Source organism: Seriola dumerili, unplaced genomic scaffold (genome assembly GCF_002260705.1).
Source record: "Seriola dumerili isolate Sdu_G_001 unplaced genomic scaffold, Sdu_1.0 BDQW01000073.1, whole genome shotgun sequence".
Lineage (NCBI taxonomy): Eukaryota > Metazoa > Chordata > Actinopteri > Carangiformes > Carangidae > Seriola > Seriola dumerili.
Window position 1 is genome coordinate 5,981,378 of NW_019174328.1, and position 23,530 is coordinate 6,004,907.

At 40.3% G+C, this 23,530-nt stretch overlaps 2 protein-coding genes across 2 annotated transcripts in view; both read left to right on the forward strand.

Annotated features, from left to right (window-relative positions):
• Nucleotides 1-1,278: 1,278 nt before the first annotated feature.
• tsnax (translin associated factor X) lies at nucleotides 1,279-9,890 on the forward strand. Its single transcript, XM_022743826.1, has 6 exons — nucleotides 1,279-1,604; nucleotides 2,676-2,765; nucleotides 2,877-2,991; nucleotides 3,484-3,614; nucleotides 8,245-8,354; nucleotides 9,234-9,890. Exons 1-6 carry the CDS (start codon nucleotides 1,589-1,591, stop codon nucleotides 9,609-9,611), a joined length of 840 nt encoding a protein of 279 aa, XP_022599547.1. The 5' UTR covers nucleotides 1,279-1,588; the 3' UTR covers nucleotides 9,612-9,890.
• Nucleotides 9,891-13,339: 3,449 nt separating this feature from the next.
• Nucleotides 13,340-23,530, forward strand: part of disc1 (disrupted in schizophrenia 1) — a 44,199-nt gene continuing 34,008 nt past the window's right edge. Inside the window, exons 1-3 of the mRNA XM_022743855.1 lie at nucleotides 13,340-13,916; nucleotides 18,004-18,926; nucleotides 21,727-21,796. Coding sequence (XP_022599576.1) covers nucleotides 13,847-13,916; nucleotides 18,004-18,926; nucleotides 21,727-21,796 — 1,063 coding nt within the window. The 5' untranslated portion in view covers nucleotides 13,340-13,846. The remainder of the gene's footprint in view (nucleotides 13,917-18,003; nucleotides 18,927-21,726; nucleotides 21,797-23,530) is intronic.

Here is a 23,530-nt window from a genome sequence, read left to right on the forward strand (position 1 = left end):
AACGACTGATTTATTAAAGCTGAATATTAAGAACACATTGTCTTTGCCATATCATTCAGTCATAGAGGCGTATCTCAAATACTTTATCAAGATAGTTTTACGAATAAATGTTGCACTTTTATTTACATATGAATCAAGCAGTGGGACATTGAAGTTGTGTCAGTTTCTCAAGGACAAATGTGTCTTGTGCACATTTTAATCCTGCAGTAGCACAAATTAGCCACGTGCACCTTAATTTATAAAGTAATTCAACTGCTACAACTCTGAAACAGAGGCATTGAAGCCCCAACAGATAGAACACTAGGATGTAGGAGCTATAAGGGAGTACCTGAAGGCATCATCAGTCAACGTCAACGTCAGAGTGTTTTGCCCTCATTCCTTGCTCGCATATGTGAAATTCCTTTCACACAACAAAAGAATATTTTGCATAAACATTTTGCTGCTGTTATTATAGACTGATTTGTTAGTTAGTGGCCTGTTTATGAAGCTCATGATTGCGGTTGAGTGGGACTTGAATCGACTATCGGAATGCAAATTGTTACAAATATTTATTAGATTTTTATGAAGCATAAACTTATGTTAAGATGAATATGTCATGATCTGCATGACTGGGGCCTGTCACTCATCACACCAATGAGTGAAACGGCTTTCTGAATGTCAGGGAGTGTGCTGTGCAGAGGCAAAACGCAAGCTCAAGTTGGCACCAGTCGTGTGGCACGTACACAGTCTGCAGGAGTCCCTGGAGGAGGGGTTACTGGAGAGAAGCGAGTAATCAGATCAAGAAAGGTTGGATGAAACATACTTTAATAGCAACAAATGTTACAGGCCGATCTTGGATGGCAGTCTGGGGGATGACTGGTTGCTCAATCTGGGTTCTAACTGGAAACAGAAAGTATTTTGGCTGCAAGAGCGGCCTGTGTCACTCCCTACAGAATGAGTTAAACTCAGAAATATGCTTATAATCAGCAGATACAGCATCTGTAACAATGAACCATTCATGACACTGAATGCTCCATGAAAAAAAAAAACCCACAAGCACAAAAATACAATTTGTTATGTTTCAAGAAAAGTTCAGATACTTAAAATATGTAATATACAGTGGTTGGCTCGTGGTTTAAATAGTTTGTATCTGTGTTTATTTGAGTGATTTTACGATTAAAATTACTATATGACTTTAGTAGATTGAGGGAAATGGTGTAACAAAAACAAATGCCACGTTCCGTTGTTTTACTACATCTCCCAAGATGCACCGCGCTTCATTTCTTGCTACGCGTGTAAACAGCGCTGAAGCCCCGCTATGAATGAGGTCCACAGGAATGCCTGTTATTAAAAAAAGGTTTCACCTCTCATAGAAGGACATTTAGACCTTAGTAGGCGTTTTTATCATTACCCAGAGATGGTAACTTTTCTGAGAAAGTGAAGCTGTTTTGTCCTATGACCTGGATAGTCCCTGACAGATGTAAAGTACTCATCTGTGTTATATCTGCTTGGCAGCACGGGCGATAGAGGCTAAAACAGTTCAAATATAACACGAAGATAGCCTGAAATAGTTAAATTTATCAAAAGGATACACTGCAACACTGACAGCATGAATAAGCGAGAGGGTAAGTCCATCTTTTGAGACTAAGTCAAACATTTTTCATACAACGTGTAGTGCTGTTCGCTGTCATCAGCATGGGACAACTCACTAGCTTAGCAACGAACCAGTTAGCTAACAATAAACACGTTAAAACTAACATGCGCCGTGCTGCTATCTGTTGTAGTTGAACTATAGTGATTGTTTAAATAATATTAGCCTGCCCTATTCTTACTACCGCACTGTTTACCAAAGATATTAATTTGTTAGTTACAGCGGTGGTGGTTTCTACTTTCTACTGAGTCCAGGCTCATATCTTCATATTGCTCGATGTGTCTGACCAAAAGTTCAAAACCCAAATGTCGTCAGTTTGCTGTCAGACCCCCCCCCCCCGAAAAAGCCATAAAATATGTTCATCTGACGAGCTGGAACCTGTGAATATGTAGTATTTTCTCGATATAAAAGTGACTAAAACTTTCAATAAAATATAGCACCAGGCGCCAATTAGCAGGTTCTAACCCTTTTAAACTAGATTGTGTGTGCAAATTATCAGCAATCATATATATGAAAGGTGAATAAGAATATAGCAGTTTTCAAAGATTAGGTTTGACACTAATTGTAATTTTTACACTGCTACAACAGCCATTCAATGACATTATTTACATTAGGACTAAGTTAGAACCCTAATATCCAAAATTGTTGCAGTTCAATACCTTCAGCCTTAGTAACATATGTTAAAGAAGTTCACCAGTGATTTAGTATTGCTCTTCCATTAAGTTTGTGGACTTGCGAGAGACAGTCCAACAAGGTAGGAGGTATCCCAAGTTTTAGTCGCTAAAATGGGGTTTGCGCCCCACAAAAAATGCTATACTCTATGTTAGTCCCCCACCCCTATCAAATAATTCTCATTTTTCTACTTTAAGTCAGAAGTGCAAGTCAAAATAACATAATAATAAACGAGTAAACTGATCTTCATGTGCAAAATTGGTGATGTGGCCCTTATTTGACAAGGTCAGTTTAGAAAGAATGACGGCAACTGGAGACACTTATTATTAAATGCAAACTGCAGCATTACCTTAGTTTTTTTGTCTTGTGTCAGGTGAAGGATGTCCACGGAAAAATGCTGATACAGGGCAGGACCGTGATGCAAGTACCAACCCATCCTCCCCTGTCATTGCTGCTTTCAAAGGTAACTGAATCCTCAGCATTTTGATCACATTTTTCAGCCACGTGGCTGCTGCATGTCATTAGCGTTTTCATTTTATCTGTATTCAAACTAAACTTTCACTCTGTCTAAAAGTTTTCCAGCAGGAGCTTGATACCAAACACGACAAATATGAGCGTCTTGTTAAGATCTCTCGAGACGTTACCATTGAAAGCAAGAGGACCATTTTTCTTTTGCATAGAGTAACAAGGTATGTACTGTTATGGAAAGACATGTTAATTGATTCAGTTTAGTTTGGAAAGGGTAATAGATTTCTTCCCTTTATTCAGATTCAGTGAGAGAATGCTGCTCAGTTTGATGATTTAAATGTTAATACAGTAGACTTAAGATACTGTGTGTGTTTTAAGGAGCTAAAACAAAGCTGTTGCTTTTACCATAATTCCAGCTCATGTTGATGTAATCATCAGCATTTAAAATAACATTAAAATATTTATAGATCTTTCTCATTTGGGTCAATTTGCATCAGCCTTCAGATATTTTTTTGGAATTTGTGTAATGGAAGGGGAGTTATAACATTTAATTAAAATGATCTGAATGATGAATGCTGTGATAAAAAAGTAAATTCATAGTTTCTGAACCAACTCCAAAAGTGTCACCAGAATATATCATCTATTCAAGTCTTTGTGCTTGTGTAGTCATTGCATTTCTAACTGTTATTATGTGGGTTTTCTCTGGATTGAAGTGTACCAGATCCAGAGGACGTTCTGAATGAAGCAGATGTAAAACTGGATGGAGTCAGGCAGAAAATCGGTCAAATTGCTGAAGAGCTTAGGGGAGAGGACATCCATCAGTTTCACAGAGCCTTCACTCCAGGTGAGTTTTCATACAGCTGTTATGTTGTATTTATCACTACACAACATAAGAAAAATCAGGCCTTACCCGACTCTTGGTCCAGGCCTTGGTATCTCTCGTCTAGACTACTGCAATGTCCTTCTGGCGGGCCTCCCTTTATGCACAGTAAGACCCTTACGAATGGTCCAGAATGCGGCGGCCCATCTGGTCTTTGATCAGCCTAAAAGGTCACGTGTCATGTGGCTACTAATTGACCTCCGCTGGCTACCCATGGCCGCCCGAATCAAATTCAAGTCACTTATGCTTGCCTTCAAAGTAACTTCTTAGTCTGCACCCAACTACTTGAACACAATCATACTGGCTAATGCTTCTTCTAGGCCACGGCCAAGAAGAAGCCATGGCCACTGCCACTGCGTTCCTCCAAGGAATGTCATCTGACACCGCATCCGTGTACACAAGACAATCTCAGTCCAGACTGTTCTCATCTGTGGTTCCCTGGTGGTGGAACAAGTTGCCAAATGCTATCAGAGCAGGAACATCCCTCTCTATGTTAAAGAATCTCTCATCTCTTCCGAGAGCACCTCCTCTCCTAACACCTCTAACACCCTAACATGCCTAACTAGCACTTACCATGCACTTTCTGTGAATTCCTTAACTTGATCTCCTTCCACTCATTGAATAGATTTAGTACTTACACGAAGGTCTCCTACTGCACTGAAGCTTTAGTACTGCCTCTCACTTGTAAGTCACTTTGAATAAAAGCAATTGCCAAATGAGTAAATGTAAATACTGTTTAAAAAAAGCAACTGACCACTAAATATTTCAGTTCATTGCGGTGGATACAAAAATCTTTAAAGTTAGGTTGTCAGGAAAATAATTGTACAAAGGTAATTTGTGAAAATAGACTGACAATGGTAAGGCCTTGTTCATTGTTGGTTCATGAAAAGAGGAAATAAAGACAAGTTTGAGTAATTCTTAATTTTACATGTCAATAATTGGGTGGATGTATTTTAAAGATTATACTTAAAATATCAAAGGACTGTGTTAAGGACTGTGGTAAGTGTTAAACAGGGAAATGCAAATGACAAACACTGTAGTAGAAAAAAAGAAGCAGACAGATCAACCACCTTTACTAAAGCCACACATTTCTCTGCTCAGACAAGTTCATAACACATATTAACATTTCCAGGCATACAAAGTGATGAAAGAGCTGTCAGCTGTTTTTCCACTTCAACATTCACCTGTGAAGTTTGGTATTGCTGAGCTGTTTTCATTGATATGTAAAATAAATATTTATACTAAAAGACATTTGCAGCATAAGATGCAAGTAAACGTATTTTTCCTCAGCCCCGAAATGGGCCGATGGGGCTGTTTTAATCATCCTGATTTATTACATTTAAGTCCTAAGATACCAGGTTGAAGTCTTGGTCCTTAGAAACATTCCAAACTGTATCACCTTAATCTGTGTGTGACTTAATTAAGTGTAATCAGTCAGCTGAATCGTTTGGCATACCCTGCTGAATATCCCACTGACAACATTTGCACTTAACCTAACATTTAATTTTGTGATATTAGTTGAAACACACAGACTCGTCATCATGCTTGAATTAGCTGATGTCTTCCAAAGGATAAGTTCACATTTTTACACGTCTGTTTTGAAACAGTGCTGACATGCCCATATGCACATTGAAAGTGTTATGGATTCTGTTTTTGTTCCTGAACAATGTGCTACACAATGAGCAAACTGTTTTTTTTTTAATGCATTTTATTCCATGCTTTTATGAGGAAGTATGCCATATATGGTTTGTCATCACTCAAACAAATATAAATATGTAATTAAACTGATAGATTTTAGGATTTACTATTCAAAACTACCACTCAAGTAATTCTAATTCAGTATGTTTTTACAACCATGTACCGGTGTTCTTATTTCTTTAAATATAACAATACATTTCTGAATTGACAAATAAGCGCCAGCACAGGACATGAGTTAAAAAGCTAATTACACGGGAGCTTTCAGGAGGAATTCTCTTTGCTGGGCTGCTATCACTTCAATCTCTACTTTTGTGCTTTCGATTTATTTGTAAAGTCACTGATAGTGTGAGAGCGTGACCCTGATGCAGGCCTGGATATGATAGACACACCCTCTGATAAAGTTGTTTTCCCACTAGCATCAATATCAGTTTTTGTTAGCGTAGCCAAAATGTCTGCACAGTTTGGAGAAAAACATCACTCGGAGCGAGGGTTAGCTGTTATCTAGCAGCTGGGGAAGTCATTTTTAGATTGTGGTCACTCAGGAATCACTGCTGCATCCTCCGCGACGTGACCAGTGGCAGTTCCCACCAATTAGACCTTTCATTTTTTTTTTTCCATTTTTATCGTCTTTATTAGATTGAGACTAGGCTCTCTGCATGGGCTCTCCAGATAATCTTGGCTGGACGAGAAGTCTCCAGGCATGTGTAATGGGTCTGCTTTTTTTTTATTTAAGGACCATTAAAGATATTATGGACTGAATCTGAACGTAATTACCACTGATAACAGGGCAGTGTGGTGCTTTGATAAGCTCTTAAGCTTGAACCGGCTTGCAGCTTTGAGACAGTGCAAACACAAGTATACTGGTGGGGCTTTTCGCAAGGTTCACCTGCAACTCAGTGAGCCGCTCTGTGGTCAAACGTTAAGCTCAATTAATCTTTAAATCATCTGTGGACATTCATGCATTTGTTTAAGACACTATATTCAGTATTCTCAATACAGGAATCTGTGCCATATCATTTTGCAAAACGGAGTGTTTAAGCAGTTTTTAAGCTTAGCCCTCAACTTTTCCAACCACTGTGCCAGTAAAACCTTTGTATTTTCCAGCTGGTTTTCCCTGAGTCATTGTTTAGACATTATCTGCAGTAACTTTTTTGTTTTTTTTTCTGGGTCTTGGTGACCAAAGGTAACTGCTGCTTCAGAGTAAATAACACGATCAGCTCCTGGCAGTAAACTCAGGAACTGAACTCCCCCTGCTTGCCTCAAAGCCTGTGTAACCTTTTCATGTCATATCCTGTCCGCCTCAGGTCGGGTTTTATTCTCTCTAAGTCAGTGTCACAGCTGTGGAGCCACTGCCAATGTTTAGATGTTTGTGGCAGCTTTTTTGTTCTTCAAGGTTATAAAAATTCTCCAATTAAAGGCTTGATGCTTGAACATAAAATATACATGATCTACACTATTTACTGAATTTCTAAAGGATATGGTCCCTCTAGTAAGCAGCTCATTTAAAATCCCTGACTACATGGTATTAAATCTTTCTCTATCTTATATAATATATATATTCTATATAATCATGACTAAATGAGCAAAAACTGAATTTCAAGTTTTGAAAAAACACACTTACACGTGATTTAGGGGAATTTTAACAGTCACAAACTGAGCTCACGTTCCCAGTGGCCTGACAGCAGTCACCAGACTTTGACTCACATATTGAGATATCCTAATTGGTGCACAGAAGTACGTGCGGTCTCTAATGGGCGCAATCATCCTATTCCTCAGGCATCATGACCAGCAGCATCACATCAAGCACGGGGAAAAATAAAAATAAACACAGAAGAATGTATGCTTATTATTATTATCCTACTTTTAACGGCGTTAAAAAGCATTTGCACTGCTCCTTCAGTGATGTAGATGACAAATGAATGATTTAGTGCTGATCAGGAAGGAGCCTGACATAGGAGAGTGTAACAGTGTGACAGGGTGAACTTTTTCCAGCCTTAAGTTTCTTTAGTTGTACACAGAAGCGAATGTTACATAGAGTACCTCGCTTTACTTACCATGGCTACAAAACTTGGGAAAACTGACCAGACTCCAGGTGCAGTGCTGGTAGCTTGATAAACAGACTTCTTTCTTTGAGCTAAAAATAGCACTGGCATGCAGCGAACATAAAACAGAGTCAGTTGACAATCAGTTGGTAAGAATGTAAACACGTGTCTTGTCAGCGTTGAATTACTTTTACAGAAATGTTTCACTTGCAATAACAGAAACTGAATGAGAAAATAAGCTTTTAAAGGCTAAAAGGTTGGTAGGACGATAGAAAGGTTAGATAAATAATACGGAGGGGGATTGGCGGTTCAAATGGTCAACATGGCGTCAGTGGCTTTGGTCCATGTGAAAAATGCTGGTGCGATTGGACTTAAATATCTAATAAGAGCAGTGAAAGTTATTCTGAGTGAAGTGGAGATGAAGCGGATCCTCCTCCTGGCTTTCTGCAGCACACTGTGGTTAGCTGCAGGGAGATAGGGAGTCCTTTTGAAGTTCAATTGCCGCTCCAAAAGTAAACTTCAGACACAAAGTCTTCCGTCCTGTGATTATTTGATTGTTGTTGACACAGGGCCAGAAAACAAATGAGGGGTCATCTCGACCCACCACAAAAAATGGCTACTGTTGTTCAATCAAAAGACCATGACAGGAAACAGGTTTTATTTGAATCATTATCTACATCTGTGATCTATACTGTGCAGATACCATGTAGTGTTTATACACACTCTACGTGCTGCGCTCACTGGATACATAGTTGGCCTTGTTTTTAGAGATAGTAGTCGTTTTAGAGTAGTACAAATAAATTCAACAGCCATTGTCTTGTGGTGATCCATTTCAATGTGATTTCATGCATTAGGGATCCAGGAGTATGTGGAGGCCATCTCTTTCCTGCACTACATCCGTCATCGCAGCCTCATCAGCCTGGAGGAGATCAACGCCAGACTGGTGTTCATGAGAGCGGAGAAGGTAGGTGCTATGGTACATTTAATGACGATGGTGTGGTCAAGCTGCATGCACTTTGTTTTGTCAACTCAGTTTAATTTTTTACTGTTTTTTTTGTGGTTGATATGTTTCGTTTCCTAAAATTTAACAAGATTTAAAGAAGTAGTTCAACATTTTGGGAATTAAACTTTTTTTGCTTTCTTCCCCTGAGCATGATCGATGACACTCTCATGTCTCTACACTAAATATGAAGCTACAGCGAGCAGGCGCTTAGCTTAGTTTAGCATGAAGCCTGGCTTTATCCAAAGGTAAAATCTGTAGCTTCATATTTAGTGCACAGACATGAGAGTGGTGTTGATCTTTTCATCTAATGAATATCCTTGTTTTCTTATCCTTGTTTTCTTGATAAGAAACAAGGATATTCCCAAAACTGTCAAACTAGTTGTATATTCATTTTACATTATTTTCCTTTTTCCTTTCAAAGCAGTGGTGATGGCAGCGTTGGGTGGTGCTATGTACTGCATAAGCATTATGTGTCATTATGTGATTTTATCCACTCTGCCTGTTATTTTCAGAGATACTGGGTCCCTGCTGATGCAGACAGAATTGTGTGAACCTCAGTATTTTGTAGTAAAAGCATCATCTTGCTTGAGAAAACACCTAATTTGCTTATTTGTTGTTCTTCTTCCTAAAAGCACAGCTGCAAAATGTAACAGTCACATCTTGTAAATATTGTTGTCACCATCGGTCCTGTGCATAAAACCTGCTGGGATAAGCATTTATGTGCACAATCTGTGAAAAAAAGCTTTGAAAAAATGACTCCAAAGAGTTTTCATCATCTACGTCTTTTGCTGACATTCACGTGTGATTTTTATATCCTGTCTCGTCATGTTTTCGTCTCAGGGCGCAGCTGAAGCCCTGCCGCTGGGAGCTCAGGTCCTGACCTTCCATGTGACGCCCTCAGACTATCTGCTCGGCGTGGCCGACCTGACCGGAGAGCTGATGCGGATGTGCATCAGCAGCGTGGGCAACGGCGACATTGACACGCCCTTCCAGCTGAGCCAGTTCCTTCGGCAGATCCACGACGGTTTCTCCTACATCGGAAACACGGGCCCCTACGAGGTGTCCAAGAAGCTGCACACACTGCGACAGAGCCTGGGCAAAGTGGAGGACGCTTGCTACACCCTGCGTGTGCGCGGCTCAGAGATCCCCAAGCACATGTTGGCCGACGTGTTCTCCAGTAGAACCACACTCATCGACCCAGAGGAAGGAGTAGTTTAGTCCTCCACTGCTTCAACAACATTGTTTATGTTCTCTGCGGTGTCATTGTCTCCTTTAGTTTGGCTCCAGTTCTATTGTTTGTATGTATTTTTAATGGGATTTGTCAGATGTTTGATATGTTTCATGACATGCCTGCTAATTTTGATATTATTATTACAATAAAAACAATTGTTTTTGTGTTGCAATAGACAATGGATTTTTTTTTTTCTTTGATAAAAATCGGACGACATCAGTTGTTTTGCATGAATAAAAGTTCAGTGCCAAATATGCCATGATCTCCCAGTCTGTGAGCTGCTTTGATAATGTGTGTGTGTTTATTTTTATTTTTCTCTCTCTGCCCTCCTCTCTCTGTCACACAGATAATCTGTAGAGGAGGCACATGTGACAATTACACATATTGTACGTGCCTATTCTCTGGCAGGGCCCACTGGCACACACACACACACACACAAGCAACCCCTTGCCTCCTCATTCTACACTCTTTAAACAATTCTCACCATGCTGCAATGACGTGAATTCAAAATTAGGTTTGGATCATGCTGGGAAATATTCCTGGCAGAGAGCTGATATATTCCTGCTCCTTCCTCCTCACCTCATGGTGACAGTTATTACCACCCAGATGGATGTTGGAGGCAGTGAGAAACAGTCTTCCTGCATAATCCCTAGTCAGTAAGAGCAACTCTAATTTATGTTTGGGGAAACAAAATTTTATTGTCAGTTTTATGAGCCGGATCGTTCAAACCACAACAACACTGCCTCTGCTGGCTTTCCAGTTACTGTCCTTGACGGCAGCTGTGGTGCTTCCTTGACTCAAAGTGCTCGGTGACAATCTGCCTGTGACTGATTCTGTGTTCTGTATAAATATAAAGTATTCGCTATGTTGTTGGTTTATCGCTTTTTATTTATCCACACATAGGATTCTGCATTGTTTCAGTGCTCCTGGTGTTCCACAGACTTCCATAGGATTTCAATGTTATGTAATTGTGCCATCTGGTGGCAAATATTAGTACTGACTTGTCCTCTATGAGACAAAATGTACTGCTATAAAAACTGAAAGACAATATTCTGTGTGATCTGAAATTAATCAAACACAGTATAGTAAATTGTCATTATACACTGCTCTAAAAAAAAGTAATTTCAACTCATTTTCTGGATTTTTGCACATGAAATTCATTTTATTTGGTCAGTTTTTTAGGAGTTGGTGAATTTCAATGAGAGAGAAAGACAACTGGTTTTTGCTTTTTGTTTTCTTAAAGATAGAAATGTAAATCACACGTCTTGATGTGTGGGAGCAGAGAGCAACTGGTGTCTTTAACAGAGACTGTACATAATGAGTTTTTATTTAACAGCAAATAAATTCTCCTGAGCTAAATACAGTATCTGATTATATCGCAGCTGAGTTGAAAATACTGGAGACAGAGAACTGCAACATGAACACGTGGCCGTCAAAATATTACTGTTTAGCGTATCATGCAAAACAAGATGCATTTCTGCTTTAAATAGATATTCACATCATTTGGTCTCCTGTGAAGGTCAACAATATGTAGATATCAGCAGGAATAATGTAGAGGAGGCAGTTAACCCTGCTGACCTGCACAAACTGAAAACAAAAACAAAAAAAAAACCCACTATAATCAATAAAAAATAACCTAACAAAAGGAATACATGGAACCAAACCCCAAACCCATATCTGTGTGAAGTCTGACATCTTCTGGTGAAAGTAGACACTCACTCCATTGTGCAGCTATGGATGAATTAAACAATAGATTGAGAGTAGAATCATGGTGGGTGATTACATGGTGAAACCTACTGTTCTTGGTATGAACCAGTATCTTAAAAGCACTTTTTCATTTCACTTTTGAGTTGATACAAGCATGAACAAACAATATCACAGCAGGAAAATTCCTGTGTTTTCAAGTGATGACTTCACTTAAAAAAGAAAAGTATTTATGTATATTATATATTTATCTTTACAAATATATAAATATCTGTCAATATGTCTTATGTGTTATTTTCTGATGCCATGCTCACATTTCTTACATAGACTGTTCATTGTCTGCCCCTTGTTTCTCTGTACAAGTACAAACATGTCATCACAAATCTGATTGAAAGTTTGAAAGATAAATGTGACAAGACAAAAAGGGAAGCTACAGCTGCAATGTCACAGAGGTAATCCAAAGATCTGGTGCATCATCATTATCATCATCATTATGATGATCATCATCATTATCGTCATCATTGCCGTCATCATCATCACTGATTGTTGCCAAGTGTCATTCTGACATGCCATATGCACCAGGGAATGAAAACTGCACAGAAAAGATAGAGTCTATAGGCTGGAGAACTAAAAATGAAGTAAAAAATAATTTAAATTTACATAAGCTGTGTTTTCGTTGGAGAAAAATAGACCAGTTACAACCTGGAAGTCTGCTGGAAGCCAGCAATGTGAATTATGAAGCATGAGGAAACATGCTGCAGCCCTGAGTTGTCCTGTGACCGGCAGTTAGCTGATCTGTTTGCCAAAGGACATTAAGAGCTTCTAATCTTTAATACTGTGCAGGTGATCTCACTCTGCTGTGCAAGTGAGGCAGTGGATTTTATCCCTTCTGCCACACAGCTCTTTCATTCTCCGTCATGTAGCCTGAGCAAGTAGGGTCTGCATTCTGTTGTGTCGACTGAACTGAGCTTTTCATCACTGAGTCTTGTCCATCAGTCTGCAGCTCAGCCAAGCTGAATGAATGGGCCATTTGGAAGGAGCATGAAAAGACTCAGTTCTATGTGGGGTCTCTTCTCATGCACCCCCTCACTGCTTAAACAAAGAGGACTATAAGGATGTGTTAGGAGGGTCTAACACTGCAAAAATGCCTTTAAACTACTTTCTTGCACACAAGGAGTAATTTGACCTACATATTTAATTAGTCTTAGTCTGCCAACATAGTGTCAACAGTGCCGGGACATATGTGTTGCTAGTGTTCAAATGAACTATTTCATTTATATGGATGTTTTATGAATGTAATGTTGAATTGCTTAAAGCTCCAGAAATTATCTTTACACCGTTAAAGGTCCCATATTGTATATAGTGACATGTCCATGTCTTTTTTAATCATAAAGCAGGTCTAGGTTCTATATTAATACTGTGAAAGTATCAAACGCCCAAGCCCCGCCCACCTGGACCCACCTCAACGTTGCAGCACTTGGTTTCTTTTGTGTGTTTACCTGAAATCTGCTAAATTTTTATTTGATCACTCAGAAAACAGCCAGCCAATCAGAAGAGAGGCCCAGAGCCTTCTGAGATGGTTTTTGGTTCTTAAAACCATAAATATATCTTCTTATGGATCAAAACTTCCAATAAAACAAATGTAAAGTGTAAAGTATGGGACCTTTAAAAAGTTACTACAATAACAACAATCATTTATTACTAAATTCAATTTTGCGTGTGCATTTGAGCTTTAAATCTCACTAAAATGCAACTTTATTGGTAGTTATTGGCTGTCAGACACCATTTTTGTTTTATTTTGTTGATTTTCTTTCTCTCATAATTCCCATTTTCTCTTGCACCAACAGCGCTGACATCACAATGGTCCTAAAATAAGGCGTGCATATACAGCAGCAGCAGTTTAATCCGGTGATGTGTCCTGCAGCTCTCTGAGACAGCCTGCTGTGGTTATGAGGCGGTCTGAAGGAGTCTGGAGTCAAATTCCTGAACACGTAGGAGCTGCTCACGTTGCTCCAACACGACGCACGACGCAGGGGCGCAGCGAATAACGGATTACTGATCAACTGATCGATGAGGCACAGATTTATCTCGGCTCTAACTTCAGTCATCACCCTGAACCACCGTATGTTTTTTCCGTGTTCAATATGTCAACAACAAAAATGACATGAAGACCATCTTTTCTCTCCGGACCGTCTGTTCCAGCGCAACTGAAGCCGCAGGTTTGCCACAGAGGAGAAATGTAAGAATGTGATGGACGAAGATCGATACTTGTTTCATTAGGAAATATTTATGATGGACACGGGAGCGCGCGTAAAAGCCGGTTTCACACGTTGTTCCTAAGCGGGTGGGGGAAAAAAAATAACAGTCTGGAGTCACTTTTCCACAACGGAAATGAGATCAGTCCTATTGCCTGGCTCCATTTCTTCTAAAACATGGTCGGTGTAACTTCATGCAGAACCGGGATCTGATCTGACATCGTTTGACTTCTGGCTACAAACAGCATTTTATTCATGGGAAGATGTTTGCTGGACTGATGGGGCTGGATTGTCACAATAACTCTCTACTTCACCACTGCGAGGTCAAAGAAGGTAAAAAGAAAAATCTATGCTTTTCAAACTATCTGCTGTTTCTTCACGTTAATCAAACAATGATCTGTAGATCTTAGAAATGCTGATCATGAAGGCGGTTTTGAATTTTCATCAGGAGCTGCACAGTTTAATTAGGTCAGATAAACAAGGGCTAAGTCACTGATGATGAGAGTACACAGAGGGAAAATATATACAACAGCATCAGAGGAGGGTCCTTACATGACTGTGCAGTGGGTCTAAATACTGTAAAGAGTCCTCATCCAAAACAAGAGGTGCAAGTCAACATGCTGCTGAGCACTGGGATGCTTCATGTCAGTGAATAATCAAGTGCAGGTCTGTGAAGGTTCCCTGCCTTTCAGGTCACAGAGGTCAAAGGCTGCTTACCAGTCAGCCACTTGGATGACTGATGATGAGTGGTGAATTGAAAGTGACTAAATACTTGTGAAATACTTGAAGACCTCTTTCCTTTGAAAGTACAATGCGGCCATAAGAGTTTTGCTGACGTGCTTTTGTCTTGCACAACTAACTTGCATATTTCACAAACATCTGTTCAGTTATGATGCTGATAGGTTTTACATTTTCCAAAAGTGGCACATATATGTTTTTTTCTTTAGAACAGGCAGTCAGGCTGTTTACTGTGAGTATAGTTATTGGCTGGAGGCCTAAACGTGGCAGCTGGTCATGTTAAATCTGAAGAACCTTTTAGACGCACATCACTTTGTAAAAATGATTGTCAGCTTTCTGCCTTAAGTGTGTGTGTGTGTGTGTGTGTGTGTGTGTGTGTGTGTGTGTGTGTGTGTGTGTGTGTGGACTAGCTTGTATTTTCGTTTGACCTAGAAATGAGTCACATTTTCACTTATTTTCTGACATTTGTGACATTTTCACCAAACAAAATTACTCCATTACTGAAATGATCGATAGTTTAAGTACAGGTTGTTTGTAGGGCAGCAGTGAAAATACTGCTTAAAACCATTTGAATACTGTGAGACATTATTTTTGGTTCACAGTTTCAGTCTCTCACAACTCAACCTCCACAACACGAGCTCCCCCACATTCAGCTGGTTTATGATCCTCATGTGGTCATTCAGGAAGTGTGGAGCTGCTTTCCTATAACAGTCACAAGAGCAGAGATGTAACGCCATACATTATGGTTAAGTTTCCTGTCAACCAACATAGGCTTGTTGTCAGATAGATAGATAGATAGATAGATAGGGAGATAGATAGATAGATAGATAGATAGATAGATAGATGATAGGTAGATAGGTAGGTAGTTAGATTCACATTTAGATCACCACTTGTCATATTTATCGTCAAAAGGAAAAAGAAACACACTTTTTAAACACTCATCGCTGACTTTCACTTCCCTATTCCTGACATCCTGGTTGATCACAAGTGGTGAGGTGCCTCTCTTGAGGCTGCTGACATGCAGTGTGTGTGTGTGTGTGTGTGTGTGTGTGTGTGTGAGGGAGCTGAGGTTGTTCCTCAAACGTTTGTGTTTTTATGAGATCCTCTGCATTCCTTCACTCTTTGGCTGACGCGCTTGCAGCAACCAATGGGATGCAGTCTTGAACCTAAGGGCCTCTTTAATCTCCCAAGGTAAATAATCTTGCCTCTTCTGGCTGAGACGCTTCATTTTCACAGACTTTGGGCAGCTGTTCTTAAACATTAGCAACAAGTTAGATTGAGAAGGCTGCTTCATTGTTTCAGTGGGATCATTTGGCCCTCAGTGCTGAACCACTTCAGGTCTCCTTTTGCTTATTTGTGTTTTCTGCCGGAATTCCTGGCAAACTATTTCAGCACAAAGCCTGACAGGAAGCAGCAAATGACATATGCCTGTAGGGCTTCAGCCATGATGTAGATGCCCTTCAGCACACACAAACACATACACACCGATGCACACACACAATGGACCCCGAGGCATTTCCTTCCCCTTTACTGGGAAGAGCCGTCTTTGTGTAATCGAAGCATAGCGAAGATACAGTGACACTCTGTCAGCGGGTCCTTCTCCTCTCAGATCCTGGGCTCTTTGACTCTCTCGAGTGGCTGCTACATTATATCTTGACCACACCAGATGGTGGACAGTGCGCGGTTGTATTTGGTACCTTACAGAGAGTGTTGGGTTTCTTAAATTGGTTATGGAACAATGGCCACGTCTGCAAAGAAACACTAATGGATCTGTATGTAACCTGAGCTTTAGTGTGGTGGTCCCAGTGGACAGAGGGCTTTTACTATCTGCTCTGCACACACATACATACACAGCCTGGGTACAATGGGAACACCCCTGTGTTAGTCTCACTCCAAATCCTGGCTTCCAGTCAGCCTAACATCCCAACTCCTCCTTAAGTGCTGTCTTTTTGTGCCTCTTCCTCTCTGGTCACATGGGATGGTTTAGGAGTGACATCACTGGAGGTCATGGGGGATTGAGCTGTGGGCTGTGGTTGCTTTGTAGTGGTCATGGTTTGTTCAATGCCCTGTGGTCCTGTCTTGACATACAGCTGCAGACAGAAGAAAAAAAAATGTGTGGAAATCGAGTAAATTTTCATTATGAATTAGATAGCAGTGCAATAGCTTGTTTTTTATATACAGATTTTTATTAATGAAAAATTGGTGTTAAAAATAATCTTAAAGGGTTTTACAATGACAGTAATATGACTGCTCCCAGTGTTTTCAGTACACAAGTGTCAGTGTGTTTCTGTGCGTCTTTAGTGTGTATGCGAGTGGGAAGAGAAAATTGAGAGCCACAAGTGAAAGAGGGAAGAGCACAGCTGTACACAAAGAGGCTGTTGATTCCCCACATTTCAGCCTGTCTCCGTCTCTGGATCCTACACATCGCATGTATTAATCATGTGGAGCTGCAGCAGGTGCCCAGCACTGAACACAAACTGGTCTTTATCACCCTGCTCCACTCTCAGACCCGATACTGTTTACACTGATGTTCTCTCTCTTCTCATAGCTCGGGTTGGCCTGTGTTTCTGTTTCTGTAATGCCCACAACAAAACCTGCCTCCCATCTTCATATAAAACAATTCAATTCCAGCATCCAGTAACAACACTGGGAAACCTCAACATGAGTTCCTGCCAGACAAATGCAAGTTAAACTTTTCCCAAACTGCCAGAGTTACTTGACACAAAAGATAGGCTTCAGCACATTTTGGTTTCATCCATCTTGTATTTAAAGCAGCACTAATCAATACTTCTGGCAACAATGAATCAAAGGACTACATGTATGTATGTGAAAAGAGTTGCTGATAATCACAAGGAGAATTATCACCTGACTCTGCAGTTCCCCCTCATGCCAATGAAGCAGTTTAGCATCTTTCAACTCATTGTTAATGATTTAAGCCTCTTTGACTGCACCTCCCCACATTCAGATATGCTTTGGAGCATATTTCAACTAAAAAAAATATCTGAAAAAGGTTACATACTGTAGCTTTAAATGTGTCATTAAATGTGTCAAACATAGCAGCCCCACAAAATTAGAACTTGCTATAACGTTGTCTGAATAATTCTTGCCAATCTGAATCTTGATAGCTTTGCTGGCATCACTGCAGATCTGTTTAGGTCCATTAATCCCCATTCAACATTACTTCCACCCCACTCCTACAAAGCCTGCAAACCCCCAGATTGGCTGCCACATGGTCTGAAAACTAGTCTCTGGTGATACGGCTGTGTTTTAAATTATAAACAAATTCAAATGTATTGTTCATTCAGTCCACTCTTCAACTGAGAGGTGTGTCTTAACTCAAAATTACTGTGTGGCTTTGGTATTTCCCAACAGCTGGAGCAAAACCCTGGGAAATGTCACACAGCTGCCCAAGTTTTTTTTTTTTCATTCAGTTAGCAATGAGATGCTAGCCTGAAGGGCAGAGGGGTGGGACTGGGTGGAAATCTTTTTAGCTTGGTTATATCACACTGAGAGTATTAATGATTCGGTGTTTTCACATTCTTGTGTAATTGGCACATTAAGCATAACATGTTCCTGATGTAGCTCATGATTGCACAGGTAATCCTGCCAGTTCTATGAGCTCACTCTTTATCTTCTTCATGACCGTGTTGCCCAGCTTAATGGTTAATCTCTGTATTGACAGGTGGCAGAGCATCGGGGACAGCTGGCAGCTGCGGCCGTAAGAAGCTCCACCGACGACCGGGGTACATGAGAGGAGAGCAGTCTAGACTACAGAGCACTACTTATGGACAGGAGGAGGAGGAGGAGGAGGAGGTGGAGGAGGAAGGGAGGACCACTTGCATGAGGAACGGAAAATCTGGACGTCACACTGACATCACTGAGGCAACCAGCACTCAGAGGATGAGTCGAACACCTGCTGTCAAAGTCTCCTCAATAAATCAGACACAGCCTGATAAACTCACATGTAGCTCTTGGAAGAGTAAAAGCGTCATCTGCTCTGTTACCCATCCTCTTCCTCATGTGGACCGCAGTGCTGTTAATGGTACATCCAGCCATCAGGGTTTGTCCTCACTGCCACAGAGTGAACTCAGGTTAAGACCAAGCCCGGCACTACAGTCCTCACTGCAGGACTCCTTTAACTCCAGCTTCAGTTTCATCCAGCAGTCGCTCAACTCCAGCCAGACGACAGACACAACCACTGCTACACCAGCACAGGAACCAGAACCACTTAATCAATCAACTAAAGCACCTAGCTCGCCTCAAACAAAACCGGCAACCTTACCCACTGATGTGTCAAAGCATTCAACTCCTGTCCAGGGCAGCGAGGCAGAGAGAGAAGAGCTGTCATTAAGCGGGAAGTTTTGGCGGGAATGTCTGTGCGGTGACAGCGAGGTTACGTCCGACCTGCCTGACTGTGACTCCCAATCTCTGGACATAGAGATCACCTCCTCACTGTCTGTGGACTCGGACACAGCCTCGGCCTCCTCTGTCACCTCCGGCTATGAGAGTGCCACGCCCGCCTCCGACCAAGGCTGGGACAACCTGGTGAAGAGGTACGAGGTCGTGCTGCAGGACTGCCTCCAAAACAACCGCACTCACACCAAGGTGGGTATGATAGACTCCTGATGTGAGCATGAAAAGCAGGGCTGAGGTCACAACCACGGTAATTGGCTCTAAGTCAATTTCAAGACAAGGTTCAGAACCAAGACTGAGGCCAAAACACATTAAGATGTCCTCTTTAAAGAAAACAAGAAAGACAAAGGTGACAAAATCCACCAACCAGCTGAATAACTAATTCTAAATCTCACAAATTAACATGTTATATGTTGTTTGTTTACTTGGTACAAGACAGACATTTACAGTTTCCTCTTGTTTTTAGTGTTTGTGCTAATCTTAGCTAACGCCTGCTGGTTGTATGGCATAACATTTAGCATCAGACATGAGTGCAGTGTAGCAACAAAAGCCTCTTTTTAAAAATCACCTCCCATCTCCAGGGGTAATAATTAATACATTAATTATTTAATATAATGAATCCAATCAATAGGATTTAATATCAGAGGCTGTGACCTCTCGATTCTACTTCAAAGGGACAAAACAGGACAACAACAACAAACTAATACACAGTAAATGCAATGTCTGATAATCATCAAGATGAAAAGTGGAGCAAAAAACAGGTTTAATCAACAGCTGATAAAATAAACTGTAATGAATCAGGCAATGGTGGGAGAGAATAGGATTTGGTTATTTACTATAAGGCTATATGACTAATTGATACTAAGATGTCTACTAATGAAATTTGATGATTAAAATAATATTTTATCTCAACATCAATGCAATCATGAGCAGAAAAGCGAGTCGCACCTGCTGTGAGTCGCCCTGGAGCTTGAGATTTTCCTGGTTGGAACCTGCAGTTGTTGGTGTTTAAAGCTGGGGATTTCTTCACGACCGACTCTGGGGTGGTTTCCCTGGAGATGAGGTGTAGTTACCGGGCAACTGGCTCCGTCGGCTCTCTCAGCTTGGCAGTTTGTAGGCGGTCAGGGGCAGATAGTGTTGTCTGCCAGTTCTACTGCGGGTTGATGCAAAATAAAGCACTAATTACGGGACTTAAAGGAGAGACTTAGGAGGAGATTGGAGTTGTCAAAAACCTTCAAAACACGTGTTAATAATGATTAAAATTTTATCAAACATTATGAGATACTTTGACCTTTTGATTCATTTGGTATTGACTTGGCTTGTAGCATAAAAGATGTACAAATAAGCGCAAAACAGCAGCATGGCACAAAGCCTAAAAGCAATCCTTTGCCGCATGTTATCCTCTCTCTCTCTCTCTCTCTCTCTCTCTCTCTCTCTCTCTCTCTCTCTCTCCCCCTGGCTTTCCATCACTCTCTCACTGTGCTATAACAATAAAGGAAAAAATGCCCTAAAAATAACTTAAAAAAAACAATATACAAACCTAATGGCGCTAATAATGACAGAAAGGAATAAGACACATTTGGATTTCATACTAGTACATCATTGAAAATAAATAATAAATGGATCCTAGCACTTATAAGAAATAATTGTGGATTACAGAGCAGTCCTTTGATTATAATAATAGTGAAGTCACCATTTTGAATGTTTGTTATCTTGTATGGAGGATCCTGGCAGTGTAGTCACATATTGCCTCAAACAGGATTTACATCACAAACTTCTGACCATCTAAATGATATAGATCAGGGGACTGAACTAATTTACATGTTTTATATTACTAATTTTATATTATTTGAGATGTGTGTTTCAAAAGAGGAAAATGATGTTTCTACTCGAGAATGGAATGTGACTTGTGATTTCTGATTGTGTTATCTAAAGAGGAAAGAGAAGGGGAAACACTAGTTTGTTTGTGTGTGTGTGTGTGTGTGTGTGTGTGTGTGTGTGTGTGTGTGTGTGTGTGTGTGTGTGTGTGTGTCTGTCTGTGCATGTGTGAGACTCCCTTTGTTGTTAACTTTTATATAACAATGACATACACACATAAAGTCTTATTGTTACAAAACAGATTTTATTCCCATTTTGCCTTGTGACCATGTGGCTGATCCTGTTGAAGGACCCTTTGACCCATGAGCTGGTCATACAAATCTCTGATGTGGTAATAAGAAGGATCCTTTGTCTCTGTTTCCTATCCATTTGATACTTTTATGGTGGGATGGCTGGAAGAATTCATCCTTTTAGTGCATAAACTCTACATGTCCTTACCATGAACTTGATACTTGAGACTGATACCACTGTAGCGGACATCTGTGGCATCAGCCCTTCTCATCTAACTCCCGAGGTAAACATAGATGAAGTAAAACCACCTCGTATTTAAGACTAAAAGACTAAAAGACTGGAGAAATGTACCCAAAAAATGAATGCAATTACTACTATTATAAATACTTTATAACACAGCCCCGATTTACAGTATAATTTTGTTGTCTGAACCAGGTACCAATAAAATACTTACTGGTTCCTACTGATACTTAAATGTAGGTACAGTGGAAGAACAACTTGGCATTTTAGAGGAAAGGAGAAATAAATGATACCTTTAAATACTAGGTACCTGCAGGGTGCTGTACTAGGAAACAAGATTGAAGTTTGGAAAAAAATGCCGTTAACAACCTTTTTCTTGTTATGTAATTAAAGGATAAAAGGGGTAGAACAGCCACACATTATATTACAACCCATATACATTATCCTGGACCTTATACCTTATATGATGAGGTTCATACCCAGTCCTCAACTTGCTGACCTGGTGTCCCTTTGAAATGACGGTCATTGCACCCACACTTTTTTGCTTAGTTTTTTTGGCCTGTGGCGTCTGTTTAAAGAGCATTTGACCTTTGGACTGTTAGCTAATCTGATCTGTCTTCTGTCCATTGTGTCTTCCTCTCAGATTGAGTCCATGATGTTGAAGCTGCAGAGACTCCAGCAGAAGGCCATTTTGGATGATGACTATGACGCAGGTGAACTAAGACTTTCAGCTGAGCCATTGGTTCAATAAGTAGGTCATTTCAGATTTGGATGATGAGATACTGTCGCCGTGGACGGATTGAAGAGTGCTAGCTTTGAACCACAGTAAATTGAATTTCTTCCATGTTTTCCTTTCTTTTGATATTTTTTTTTACAAACTTAATTTGTTGAATAAATTATTTCACTCCTAATCAAGAAAAATTCTCATGTTATATGTTGTATTACATGCTTGGACGGAGGACAGGACAAAGTGAACATGAACTGTTTGCGTGGTCAAGAAGCTGTAGCAGCTTTTCATATGGCAACTCTGTGAGAATCTAATCCTCATTTACATCGACGTTTCAATGCCATGTTGAGTCAGGATTTGACATTTGTGTTTAATGAGTGAAGATGCGCAAGTCACCCAGTTTCCTTGATTGGATTTCTTGCTAACTCGATTAGTTCTGCATCATACTGAAATGAGTGATAAAGCACGTGAGGGCAGAGGGCCGCGCATTAATTAGTGCAGAAGAAATGGTTTGTTGTTTACTGACTCTGACATGTGAATGACATCGAACTCACAGCAGAGAGTTTAGTGCCGATTACTGAAACGTCCCAGTCATGTATTTTTGGCTTATGTGTGCATGGTGTCTATTACCGGAAGATTACACACATAAAATAATTATTGTTTTGGTTTGAGGGTTAGTTTGACAGTTGAGTCAGAGTCTGTGTGTCTGTACTTGAAAGTGATAAACTCATCAGATCAGTCAGCGAAGTCAAATTCAACACCAAAAACCAATGAATATTGCACAGAGAGTAAGTAAAGCTGAATCCAATTCCACATTTTCATTTCCACATATTCATGAGAAAAACCTTGGGCTTCTTGGGCTTTGTGATTCATGCTTCAACATTCACACTCAGCATTTGATGTTTTAACTTTGAAGACTGGATGGAAAAGAAGCAGAGACTCCTCAATCCTAACAAATTAAATCCGGACTCCTTTTTCATCCATGTCCAGGAGAACCTGCACTTATTTCAGTTCCTGTTTGACCTGAATATTTTTTCCAGTGAGGAAAGTTTATTTTTAGGAGAAAACTGTTTTCTGACCCATTTCTTGGCCCTTGTGACGAAAATAAAAAACCAACATCTGTTGTCAGGGTCCTGCAGACCTTGAACTATTTTTGTGCATTGAGTATTTGGGTCAGTATGTCTTGTCAGGTTTTCTGTTTGCCTTTTGATACTGTGCATCACAAACCCCTCTCCGGCGTTTTAAACTGTGCCAGTTGTTCCGCGTTAACTTCATTTTCTGATTTTCTGTCGGCAGGAAGCTCAAAAAGCTCAAGAACAGCTTTCCAAGAAAGGTTGTAAACAAGAAAAAAAGACAGTTGATTAGATTTCCTTGCTGACCACGATCTGGATGTTTCCCCCTTTGATGTTAATCATTTTTTAGCTCCAACCATGAAGTCAACAGAGAGGGAGGATTCAACATCTTCCATGTGTGTTTGTAGGTCAAGAAATTAAGGAGTCAAAAGATGTTAATGATATGAATGAATGATGTTCTTTCAGTTTGCTCTCTGGTTAGAGTTAATGTGCTAATTGAATAAGGAATGATACGTGTACTCATGTTATTTCAGCGAATGCAGGCTACATAAATGTTATGGCCGACACGGTAAATTGCTTTGTGTACAGTCACAACACAGCGGTATGGAGAAGTTTCTATATCGACTTTCTGACTTGGACCTGGTTGC